This window comes from Pituophis catenifer, unplaced genomic scaffold, assembly GCF_029215685.1.
Source record: "Pituophis catenifer annectens isolate HBS135680 unplaced genomic scaffold, rPitCat1.0.hap2 SCAF_1, whole genome shotgun sequence".
Lineage (NCBI taxonomy): Eukaryota > Metazoa > Chordata > Lepidosauria > Squamata > Colubridae > Pituophis > Pituophis catenifer.
The window spans coordinates 83840217-83853791 of NW_027256881.1; the positions used below are offsets into that span (position 1 = coordinate 83840217).

Here is a 13575-nt window from a genome sequence, read left to right on the forward strand (position 1 = left end):
GGAGTAATGAGGGGCTCCCATAACAACCCGTGCAGCTGCATTCTGGATCAGCTGGAGTCTCCGGGTGCATCTCAGGGGCAGGCCCATGTAGAGGGAATTGCAGTAATCCAAGCGGGAAGTAACCAGGGCATGAGTGACTGTGCGAAGGTCATCTCGGTCCAGGAAAGGGCGCAACTGGCGCACCAGGCGAACCTGTGTGAAGGCCCCCCCTGGTCACGGCCGTTAGATGGTCCTCTAGGGATAGCCGAGCATCCAGGAGGACACCCAAGTTGCGAGCCCTATCAACGGGTGCAAGTTTTTCCCCATCTATCAAAAGTAATGGAGCCTCTGAAACCCGAGATGCCGGCATCCACAGCCACTCAGTCTTAGAGGGATTGAGTTTGAGTCCATTTCTGCCCATCCAGGCTCGTACCTCCTCCAGGCAACAGGACATCACGGAAAGGGCATCTCTGGGGTGGTTTGGGGTGGAGATGTATAATTGGGTATCATCAGCATATTGATGATATCTCACCCCAAAGCCACGAATGATCTCACACAGTGGTTTCATATAGATGTTAAAGAGCAGGGGGGAGAGAACCGACCCCTGAGGCACCCCACAATTAAGGGGCCTCGGGGTGGACCTCTGCCCTCCCGCCCATACAAACTGAAAGCGACCCGAGAGGTAGGAGGAAAACCACCGTAAGACAGTGCCTCCCACCCCTAACCCCACAAGTCGCTGCAGTAGGATACCATGGTCGATGGTATCAAAAGCCGCTGAGAGGTCAAGTAGGACCAGGATGGAGGAACAACCCCCATCCCGAGCCCGCCAGAGATCATTCACCAGAGCGACCAATGCCGTTTCCGTGCTGTGACTGTGTCGGAAGCCTGATTGGTATGGGTCAAGATATTCCGTTTCCTCCAGGAATTGTGGGAGCTGTTGAGCCACTACAGTCTCAACAACCTTCGCGATGAAGCGAAGGTTGAAGACGGGACGATAGTTATTAAGTGAGTCTGGATCTAGGGAAGACTTATTGAGGAGTAATAGTTTTATTTGCTCAAGAAAGGGTAAAGTAGGACAACGCACTGGAGAAATAAAAAGATCAATGTGAAGGCAAAAGAGAATGATAGATTTAGATAAGAAAGTGAAGGGTAAGGACTTTTTTATGATACCAAAGATATGGATTTCCCCCCCCCCCCCCGCCATTAGTAATATAAGAATAGAAAGCCAGTTTGGTGTAGTGGTTAATGCATCAAGCTAAAAACTGGGAGACCGTGAGTTCTAATTCTGCCTTAGGCACAAAGCCAGCTGGGTGGCCTTGAACCACTCACTATCTCTGAGCTCTCAGAAGGAGGCAATGGCAAACATTTCTCAAAAACCTTGCCAAGAAAACTGTAGGCTCTTCTTCAGGCACCCTGCAAAGATCAGACTTGAACAGAAGAAGAAAAAACTTAAGAAGGGGGAAGGATAAACATTAAATTCAATTAATCTAGAGAGAGTTACTAAGAGTACCAGAGGCTAAAATAATCAGTCAATTGTAGACTAATAAAATCTAACTGCTTCTTCGAAACAATGATTAACAAGTAGAAATTCAATTTTGGGGGGCACACATTGTGATTAGAATGAAGAGTATGAAAAACTACTACACATGGCAAGATTTTGGGAAATGTAGTGTGTGGGCAACCAATGGCATCAGTTACTGAGCACATGTGATACATTGGTTTCCAATGTGCTTCTGAGGATAATTCAAGATGCTGATAGTTACATTCATCATTCCATATGAGATTAGTCTAGCCCCAATCCTGTTAGCCCTACATAAGGCCCTCAAAACGTGGTCTTCTATCCACACCTGGGGTCCCTGATATATCATGGGGCCCAATATATCATGGAGCTTTGTTGATGGTTGTTTATATGATGCTTGGCTGCCATGTATTTTTATTCTTTATTTTGTCTACTTTATTGTAAACCACCTAGAGTTATATATATAAGATGGACAGTAACCAAACAAACAACAAACAAACATGATTGTGAAAAGGATGGACAGTATGAAGTTGGCCACATTTTGGTAGTGGTTGTCCTTACAAAGTTGAATTGTCACAGTTTGAATTCAGCTTGCAGATTTTCAGTTACAAAACATGGTAGACTAGATAATATTTTTATTGCATATTAACATACAAACACTTGCAATGGATTGTCTTCTGTCAACATCGAACTTTAATTCCCTTCGTGCATTAATATAATTTGAGGGTTTGGAACTCTTAATGTGAAATGTCCTTTTTAGCAAAGTGTATTGAATGACAGTTGTATGGATATATATAAGTCTGAATAAGTCACTATTAATAGACCTGTTTCACTGAGCTATTCTGAAAAATTACAGGTAAGTCATAGTACAGTAGTAGGGATTTTTATTTATTTATTTATTTATTTATTTATTTATTTATTTATTTATTTATTTATTTATTTATTTATTTATTTATTTATTTATTATTTAAATTTGTATACCGCCCTTCTCCAACAGGACTCAGGGCGGTGAACAGCCAGAATAAAACAGAACATACAAAATTTAAAAACAGTTTAAAAATAATTAAATATTTTTGGCCGCAATTTAAAACAAACCCAATTAAAATCAATTTAAAATTAACCAAAAACTATGGGGTCAAGCCAGCCCGGCTAGGTGAAATAAATAAGTTTTTAGGGCCCGACGAAAAGTCTGGAGGTCTGGTATTGTATGTATCTCTGGGGGGAGGTTGTTCCAGAGGGCGGGCGCCACCACAGAGAAGGCTCTCCCCCTGGGGGTTGCCAGCCGACACTGTTTGGCGGACAGCACCCTGAGGAGGCCCTCTCTGTGCGAGCGTACTGGCCGGTGGGAGGCTATTGGTGGCAGAAGGCGGTCTCGTAAATACCCCGGCCCTAAGCCATGTAGCGCTTTAAAGGTGGTCACCGACACCTTGAAGCGCACCCGGAAGACCACCGGGAGCCAGTGCAGCTCGCGCAGGAGAGGTGTCACATGGGAGCGCCCCGTCGCTCCCATAATCCCCCGCGCGGCCGCATTCTGGACCAGCTGGAGCCTCCGGGTGCACCCCAAGGGGAGCCCCATGTAGAGAGCATTGCAGTAGTTTTCCCTGTACCTCTTCTCTTGACTTTATTGATTTTACTGATATTTTATTGTTGGTTGATTTATGTTATTAACCATTCTTCATTTTTATAATGAGCATGCTACAATAATAAAAAATAAATAATAAAAGCTGCAAAATGGACTTTAGTTACATATGTATTTCAACTGAATATCCTTGACCTAAAACTATTAACATGGTACTTTTCACAGAACACTAAAAATAAGGAAAAATGCATACAGGGTGAATATTACTGATTTAGCTGCTTTACTTCTATTTCTGAATATCTCTCAGAAAAAATCCAAGAGAACAATATTAATCTTATTCTTGTGCTTTGTATTAATCTTACCTCCAGTCTCTCCCCAATGTACTAATGCGGAAAAGCTAACTAGAATATCAATGGGCTTCAAGCTGTCCACACACATATAATACAAGACTCGATCATCTACCATCTGCAAGGAGAAAAGATCTTTCTGTTTAAATTCTATCATCAAATATTGTAGCAACTAACAATTGATAGCATTTCTGTTATATTTCGAAGTATGGTATTAGATACAGAACCGAAAGTGTCAACCCGTTTTATCAGAGTCATGAATATTGTTTTCCCATAACTATTGGTGCTGTTTTAACCAACTGACAAAGAGTTTACACTGTTTTGTATGAAGGGTTTTATCTATCTATCTATCTATCTATCTATCTATCTATCTATCTATCTATCTAAAACTTTATTTGATAACTATGTTTCATCAATACAAACTGAAACATACTGAGATATAAACAAATTATATTGTCAACAAACTTACCCTAAAATCTGACTTCTGATAGTTATAGGCATAGGTACTTGGTTTGTGGAAAACATATAAATTCCTAAGAAAAATGAATGTGATTATTTTAGCATAGGTTATATAAAAATCCCTCAAGCGATGTCAATCTTTACTAAATTAAAAAATATTCTTAACTTTTCAATTAAAGAAGACAGAATAATAGTAATAGTAAAAATTCATTCCCAGTATTTTGTAGAGCCCAAACTGAAAAATATTACTATTGATTGACAGAAATTATTTATAGCCTTTATATCAGGGTGACATGCTACCGGTTTGCTCCGGTTTGCGCAAACCGGTAGTGATAAAAACTACTGGTTCGGGCAAACTGCTGGTGAAAAAAAAAGGCTACCAGTTCGGTTGAATTGGCAGTTTAAAAAGCTACCAGTTCGGGCGAACCTGTAGTTAGCTACCGATTCGGGCAAACCAGAAGTTAAAAAAAGCTACCGGTATTTCCGACGATCAGCTGTGCTACGGGGTTTAGCTTTGCTAGAAAGCAGGAAATCCTGTTTTCTAGCAAAGCTAAATCGCGCAGCACAGCTGATTCCCCCCACTGTTCTACTTACTTTCCCAAGCCTCTTTTTGGTGTGTACTACACATGTGTGCATGTGCCAAAAGGAGGCTTGGGAAGATAAGTAGATGGGGGGGGGGAATCAGCTGTGCTGCAGGGTTTAGCTTTGCTAGAAAGCAGGAAATCCTGCTTTGTAGCGAAGCTAAATCGCGCAGCACAGCTGATCCCTCCTTGCTTCTACTTACCTTCCCAAGCCTCCTTTTGGCACGTACTGCATATGTGTGTGCATGCACACAGCGCGCATTTGGGGCATAGCGCGCATGCACGGCCAGTGAACCAGTAGCAAACCAGTTCGGATTTCACCACTGCTTTAAATGTAAGAATTCTGTAGTTCTGGTTCGCAATTAAAATCATTGGTAAAATTCTGGAGAATACAGAACCATAGAAATGGGAGAACTTGACAGAAAGAATAATTTCTGTATAGTTCTCATGATGTCCCTTTCAAAAAGGACTCCAATGATCGTGCATGTAACCTTGGCAACTGCTTGCCTTCTTGTTTGGGTCTAAATGCAACTTATTTGCTATATTCAAAACAATGTTTTCAATACAAGAACACATTATGTTTTCAGAAATATAGGGTTACAACTAAAAAAAACAACCTCACTGCTTCTTACTGAAAGCAAATACAGAAATCTTCATAGTCCATCCATATTTCCTTGGAATTAATGTTCTTTTCAAGTTCAATTTCTTCAAGAGATTTATTTACTAATTGGTTGTTGAAAGCAGCATCTGCTGATTCTGGTACCTGAGCTAGTTCACTACTTACTTTTTCTGTAGATTCACCTATATGAATAAGAAAAAAAAATATAGAATTTTACCTCAGATTAAGCCTATGTTTCTGAAAAAGAAAAGATGATGGTTTGCTGATGAACTAGAAAATATGTATAGGGCAACTCTTGATGCTTCTACTATCTTAATAAAGTTAGGACAGTATATCTGTTGGATTGAGCTATAATCCAATTCAAAGTACAAATTCAAAACTTCAAAACAAGCTGATAAAAATGTTCTTGTGGTAATCACATCTGTCTCAATGTCATCATCTGGAAATATAATGGAGATTTTATTCTCAAGCAATTTAGTTTAAGATCAAAATCTTTATTCTAAAATAAATACCTTGGTATATATACTCTTCCTTCATTTTTTAAATTTCATTTCCAATGTTGTATTTAATTTTGAAAAAAGCCAGATAATTGTTTGTAATATTACTATCCAACACTGTAATTAATATTGATAGAATAGCCATCCTTTTTCTTGTCTATATTCAATAAAACTTTCCCAAACATTTTTCTTTATTATAAAGTCTTTTTTACTGCTTACCAGAAAGTCCTAATTTAAATATCCCTGCTGTGGGTAATGGGCTTTACTCAATTTTGGGTAGTATGCCAAGGGAAGCACTGTTCTAAGGCATCTAATTAATGGAATATTAAGAAATTATTATATAAATATAAATGGGCAAATTTTTTTGGATACACTATAGAATTAGACAAATGGTAAAAACATTGGGGAAAAAACTGTAAATTGACAATGGCAACTACTTATAAGGAAAATCTATATAAAATGTTTTATAGATGGCAGTTACCACTGGCGAGATTAGCAAAAATGTTTAAAAACATGTCTGCCAGATGTTGGAAATGTAACCAGGCACCAGGCACATATTATCACATGTGGTGGACATGCAGAAAAAATGTTAAAGCAGCACATAGATTATAAGCCAGAAATATTTTTCTTAGGCATAGAACCAGAAAAGTATGATAAAAGGAATATATATTTAATATTACAGGGATTGACAGCAGCAAGAATTGTATTTGCACAGTACTGAAAAAATGAGGAAACACCTACAGAAGAAGATGTAATTTTTAAAAAAATAGATTGTGCAGAAATTGACTGATTGATATTAAAGATAAAAGAAAAAGAAGATACTGAGTATTTTCGAACATGGGACTTGTTTTACAAATGGTTGGATAATAGAGGTAGAAATTAGGAGCGGGAAAAGTGTTATTATATCAGCAAAATGATCCAGACAATACGCTATTCACTAAGCACTTATGCATGTAAAGTGAAAATGTATAAATAAACTATTAAAAAAAAGAAACTGTTATATAAATATCATTGTATCAAAATGATATTTGAAATTTGGTAGTCCGTGTAGTTTGTCTAACATCTTTTCTCTCACATAATATGGTATTTTTTTCATTGAATTTTTATGTAGGATAGAATTCTAGAAATCAGATGAAATGGTTTGGTATTTATGGAATTTCTGCGATTTCACACACTTACCTTGTTTCCCCGAAAATAAGACATCCCTGATAATACTGTGTTTCCCCGAAAATAAGACCCTGTCTTATTTTTTTTTGAAGCCCGAAATAAGGGCTTGGCCTTATTTTGGGGAGGTCTTATTATTTTGGGGCACAATTTGGGGGTGGCAGGTGGGGAAGGATGGGGAGGGGGAGAAGCAAGGGGCAGGAAGCCCTGCCATGCCAGCGAGAGAAGGGCCGGCAAGAATCATAGTGCTTTTCACCTGCTTCATCTCCCTCTCTCTGTCTGTGTGTATGAGCAACAGAGAGAGAAAAAAAGAGAAACGGTGGAGGGGAACCAGGAAGATTGGTTAGATGAGATGCTAGGCGGTGAGGGAGGCAGCCATTGCCTACCACAAGTGAAGCACCAGATGGAATTACCTGCTGTGCAGAGGCAGCTGAGCCTGCATCGCATGGTTGGCCGAGGCGGGCATAGTTTCCCGAGTGCGAGCCTTTCCTGGTCACTGGACACCGGGCCCTCCCTGCCCTCCACTTCCGAGCAGGGAGACTGTCCTTGGCAGGCAGAGTGGTGGCTTCATCCTCCTCCTCCCCGAAGGCTCGTCCCACTTAAAGGCCCAGCGTGACACTTCCCCTAGCCCACCTACCTGCCCACGCTCCCCTTCAGCCGCCCCTCTCCAAGCGCCCCGCTGGCACAGCCTCTCCACCCCTCGAGCTAAACCGGCCAAGAGGCGTGCACAAATTTGCTCACAGCAGCGAGCCGAACCCATCCAGAGCCTCGCCGCTTTTGGTCACTGCCTACCTGGCCCAAGGCTGCATGTTGTAAAGAATAATGAAGCAAGATGGTGGTGGTGGTGGAGGACAAAGCAAGGCAGGGGCTGTGGAGCTGCCCCAAGGCCCTGTATTGGCTTACCTGAAGGCCCTTCAGCCAGGCCACCCATGCCAAACCCTCCCCACCCCCGCAGGGCAGCCGCATCCCTTCACTAACCTGCTTTTCAGCTCCGTTCTCTGCTGCGCTTAGTCTGTTGGACTACGGTAAAAAAATAATACCAGTAGTTCAGACTTTCCAACTTATCGTGAAGAAAAAAAAATTTCGCGAAGTTGGAAGGTGCTTTTACTATAGTCCCACAGACTAATTTTCTTGCCCTGCATGTGACAGTGGAGAATGGAGCTGGAAAGCAGGTTAATGAAGAGATGTGGCTGCCTTGGGAGGGTTGGAGGGTGAGGGACCTCTATGTGTTTTTGTGAGAGAGAGAGTGGGGTGGTGGTGGAGAGAACATTGTTGCCAGCTCTGGATAACTCTGAGGTTGGATCGGATCTCTCTCTCTCTTTCTCTCTCTCTCTCTCTCTCTCTCTCTCTCTCACACACACACACACACACACACACACACAGTTCTTTTTTTGGAATCGCAACACAGATGCCCCTTCCAAGACCGCAAGGCTAAAGGCTTCAGATGGAGCATTTTGGGGATGTGTGTCTGTGCTGCAATCTCAAGTAAAGAAAGATCGGCAGGAAAAGAGGGAGGAGGCCAGCAGCTGGGGAGGTGCTCTGGAGATCTGGGCTGAGTTGCACAGCCCTCGCTGGCTCAGCTGATCAGTGGGCAGCAATTAAGGGGCTGAACCTCCAGGTGGTGACCTGGGAAGGGAAGGGCTGCCTCCTGTGCTGGCCATGCCCACCCCTTCACTAGGGCTTATTTTCAGGGGAGGGCCTGAGTATATTTATGCCCACCCCAAAAATCAGGTTTGGCCTTATTTTTGGGACATGTCCTATTTTTGAGGAAACACGGTAAGCCCAATCGGGCTTTTGAGTGCATGCGTTAAAATACCCCCCCCCAATAAGCCCTCCCTGAAAATATTTAAACGCATGCACAGCCGGTCCCCGCCATTTCTTCTGGTTAGAGTTAGGTAGACAGAGCTGGAAATCAGGTAAGACGGCAAGAGGAGCCCCATCTTGCTCTACGCGCCACAAAATAATATGACCTCCCCGAAAATAAGGCCAAGCACTTATTTCAGGGTTCAAAAAAGTTAAGGCAGGATCTTATTTTCAGGGAAACACAGTATTTCCTTTTGTTTGTGAATTCTACTTCACTTTATTTGGCTGACCACTCCGATCTGAACGGCTTATATGTCTAACATGTGCAAGCAAAACAATCAAAACTGAAATTAAAGAAGAGATCAATTTACAACAACATCCATTTCATGTACAAGAAAACCACAGAACTCTTATAAAAGATACTCTCACTGCAGGCGAGACAAGCTCACATCATATCCACCCCCAAGATCTACTGGAATAGCTAGACTTTAATGGTTGTTAATAATAATTAATATTTAACGTATCCAAGCTGTTAAAGTATGCCTTACATTTTTTAAAATATTGCACTGGAAATGGAACAAAAAAGCAGAAGGGAAGCATAAATACTGAGTTAATTTCAAAAGCACCAAATAATGGTTTATAGATATACTAATCCAGTGGTGAATTTTCAAATCTCAAGAAACTTTCTCATTCAGCTTCCTGTAGTCAACAGTAGTTTGTAATAAGACATGAAGATCCAAAGGGATAATGTGTGCATTGTGACATTATGATGCAACTAGTCCTATCTTTTGGACTTACATTGTGACATTGCACACAATTACATAGGGGAGGAGTCTGGACAGCAATGTGAACCATTTGTTCCTTTTGCTTTCCTTCTATAGACTCCTTTGTTCAATGGCTGCTTATGAATTTTGTTTTTAATAATAATAATTATTATTAATTATTACTAACATCTAAGTAGTGCTCAAAAACTTCACAAGTGTGATCTAGTTACATATCAGCCCTATGGCAGACTGAAACTAAGACTGGTTTGCTTAATGTCACCTAGTGAGCTCACTGCAGAGGTAAAATTTGGAATGGGGAATTTGTTGATAGTTATGTTGTGACACTTAAGAAAAGTGTTATATAATAGTAGGAAATGGCAATTCTGTGCTCAAATGTGTACTTGAAACCTTTTGGAAGTCTGTCCTGTTCTTTTATGCTTTTAATATCAGCAGGTGACACCTAACATTCTGCTACAGGACTTCCAATCATACAATAGAGCATATCTTACATCTTCGCTTCTCATGCCTAAATTTGGTCCAAAGGTCCTAATTTGCTGATAAATGGATAACAATGAGTTTCATCAAAAGGATCCTTTTTTCATCAGCAGCATTTAGTCTATTTTTATACTGTTTTTCTGTGCAATCGTTGCAATAATCTTTGTTTCTCCCATTTTTAATTAACAATTTAGGCTTGAAACTAAGGTAAATAAATTGGATGTAAAATTATGGTTTTTTTCATTTTTAAACTGACTAGATAGATAGATAGATAGATAGATACATAGATAGATAGAGATATAGACATATAGATATAGATACACTCACACACACACTCACATACACACACAGACACTATGTTTACCTTTAGTGGATCCTTCAACAGTGTGTGGTGCAACTACACCAGATTCCTATAGAGTAAAAAACACGTATTTAAAATGACTTTATTATAGCAATATAATCATGTAACATTATTTAAGAAGTTATAAGGTGTGTGGCAACTCAAGACTCTGTGCACTACACATATTTTACTTGTGAATAATTCCAATTCAATTGTCTCCAATGTGCTTTTTCAAAAAGCAATTGGACTTTCTTGTTTTTTTCCTTAAAAATGCTTCACTTCTCATCCAAGAAGCTTCTTCAGTTCTGATTGAAACTTCTTGGATGAGAAATGCAATGCTTTCAAGGAAAAAAAAAACACCAAAAAAAAAAAGTCCAGTTGCCTTTTGAAAAAGCACCTTTGGGACAACCAGGACCTGGATGATTGAGAATCTCCATAGGCATCTTCCAATATAATTAATTCTGCTCCTCTCTTTTGTTAATACCAGAACTCTAACATTCGATATTTATGCATTTTGCTGAATAAGATTTATTAAGAAAAGGGTTAAGCCCAACACACAAATATTCCCGTGAGCTACTCCCAATATTGTTTACAGAACAACTCCTAGCCTCATTATCAGTGTGAGAATCAACTCATTAATTAGAGAAGATTCTCATTATGATGAAGCTAGTCTGAAAACATTTTAAATACTCTTTTTATTATATGTAAGAAAAATTGCATTATTTATATAACTTGATAGATTTAATACAATCTAGTAAAAGCAGCTTCAAATGGATTTGCAAAGAAAACCAGAGCAGATTTTTGTATATGCTTGTCAAGTTAAAAGATAAGTAGACTTCCCTTTACATGTTTATATTATACCATTATTTGTAATTTGAAATTCCAAATTAGTAACATTTTGAGAACTGAATATATAGGAAATAAGGAATGATTATCATTCACAACCTTCTTCAATATAATTGGTTTCATCTTATCATCTACAAGCCCCAAAATAATAAGGTTTTGGGGTTCAAAAAAATATAAGACAGGGTCTTATTTTTGGGGAAATATGGTACCATCTATGTATTATGAGACAAATTAACATCTGAGCCCACTGTTCACAAATATCCTTGAAAACATCCAATGCTAAAAGTATTTTGCTCCATTCTGAATTAAATAACTGATTTTAAATATATTTCTCCTCCAGCTGTACCTTTAGTTTCTTCTGGGTACCTCTAGTACCCAACCCACAGTCCATGGACCGGCACTGGGCTGCAGCATGCCAGAAACTGGGCCATGCAAACAAATGAAGTCCCATCTGTGGGATGCTGGCAGCACATAAAACCACCCCCCCCTCTGGTCCATGGAAAAATGTCTCTCCACAAAACTGGTCCCTAGAGCTCAAAAGATTGAGGGCCACTGCTCTAATGTCCAACACTTAAAGTCCCATCCTATCATATTTTTCCTTAAGGAATCCAAAGAATAGCAATTTCCTATGGGAAGGATTCTTACAATTAATTTCAAAGTCTTCTTTCAAATCCATATGGACCTTTAGCCTGTTTTTAACTTTCCAAAATCAATACTCTTAATTAAACCTTTTGCTGTTTATTCTAAAAAAAAATGTTTTTTGGGATTCTTGAACTAAAAATGCTTTTGCTAAGGAGAAAGGGACTCACCCAGTGATAAAAGCTTGCTATTCCAAAGGTTAATAGTTTAAAAGCAGTTTAAAAAATTTCAAATGCGATTAAGAAATGAGGTTCCAGAGTACATGTCTTCTTTCTCCAGAGATATTTTGTGAGCCACAATTGAGCATCTAGCTGCCAATCTCTGCCATGAATGCCATCCCTGCTATTTCAAGGATATTTAGCTCATGGTGCCGTCACTGAAAGTCATAATCAGTTTGTGACAGCAAGCAGCAATGTCTGCATAAAAAGGAGGCCCATTTTGGCTAATTTAGGAGAACGACATTTTTCCTTTCTCAAGCTATCAATAAATCATTTAAATCAATATATAAAAAGAAGAGTAGTAAGGAAAATCCTCTCCAAACTCATTTTTAACAGATATTAAAACTATTCAGATATTCTGCAAGATTGCAAGCACATATTTGAATGGAAACTGATTTTGTATTAAATTCTCCATTTTTAATGGTTGTAATTAAGTTCAGAATCTGCCTCTGAAAAAGAAATCAAATTTAGATTTCAACTAGAGAAGTTAATATTTTAAACCAATAATTGATAGCAGTAAGAGGTTGCAAATGTGCTAATAAACTGAGGTTTAATCTTAACTATATGTTTACACCAGTGGTGGGTTGCTCCCGGTTCGCAAGAACCAGTAGTAAAATTTTTCAGTAGTTCAGAGAACCAGTAATAACATTGGCTGGCCATGCCCCCGAACCGGTCTCCAGCCCGGTCGCCGCTCGCTTACCCGGCCCACCTCATCAGAGGCTTTTTAAAAAAAAAAAAAAAAACTTTTAAAAGCATTTTTTCTACAACCCTCTTCAGCTGAAAAAATGCTTTTAAAAGTTAAAAAAAAGCCTCTGATCGCGCAGCTCAGCTGGGATCTCAGAGGCTTTTAAAAGCATTTTTTCTACAACCTCTTTGGCCGAAGAGGTTGTAGGGAAAAAAATGCCTTTAAGAGCCTCTGGAGATCCCCGCTGACTTGCCTGATCGTCAGAAGCTTCTAAAAGCATTTTTTTCTACAACCTCTTCAGCCGAAGAGGTTGTAGGAAAAAAAATGCCTTTAAGAGCCTCTGGCTATCCCAGCTGAGTTGCCTGATCATCAGAGGCTTCTAAAAGCATTTTTTTCTGCAACCTCTTAAGGTTGTAGAAAAAATGCTTTTAAAAGTAAAAAAAAAAAAAGGAATTTGGCCACACCCACCATCACATTAACCCCCCACAAGCCATGCCCACAAAATAAGCCACGCCCACAGAACCAGTAGTAAAAAATTTTAGAACCCACCCCTGGTTTACACATAAATTACACATAAATACTGTATGCTTTAGATTCAGCTTTGTACCTGGAGGCACAATATAAAGAATAAAACTATGCAAATCACTGCTTTGAGACTACGGTACTATTCTGAGTGCTAAGATAAATGCCGTTGGAAAGCGGTTCAAAGCCTCTTTCAGAGATCAAAGTTCAAATAGGTTCAGTCTTGCCAATTTGAGAGATGTAGCCACCTGGGTGCTCTAATCAGAACTTGAAGAGATATTTATTGTTTTACACAACCTCTTTTAGAACAGTTTGGATATCTATAACAAACAGGGGTGTGATGGTTTCTGTTCCTAAATAAATTAGATTTAGCCATATTGAAACATGCCTTGGTTTCAAAAGTCCAGTTGAATCTAGATAGCATTATACAATGTGTTTTATTTGCAACAAGTTTGAAGAATCTTTAAAGACTAAAGATTTGGTCTAGAATGGGCATTCTGATGATAGCTATTCATAGGC

The 13575-nt window shown here is 39.4% G+C and overlaps 1 protein-coding gene across 1 annotated transcript in view; it reads right to left on the reverse strand.

The window, feature by feature from the left end:
- The window catches only part of ADGB (androglobin), an 88886-nt gene that overhangs the window by 43840 nt on the left and 31471 nt on the right, over positions 1-13575 (reverse strand). Inside the window, exons 14-17 of the mRNA XM_070952022.1 lie at positions 10171-10216; positions 5097-5265; positions 3894-3957; positions 3440-3542 (exon numbers count right to left, since the gene is read on the reverse strand). Of these exons, the coding sequence (XP_070808123.1) occupies positions 3440-3542; positions 3894-3957; positions 5097-5265; positions 10171-10216 (382 nt within the window). The remainder of the gene's footprint in view (positions 1-3439; positions 3543-3893; positions 3958-5096; positions 5266-10170; positions 10217-13575) is intronic.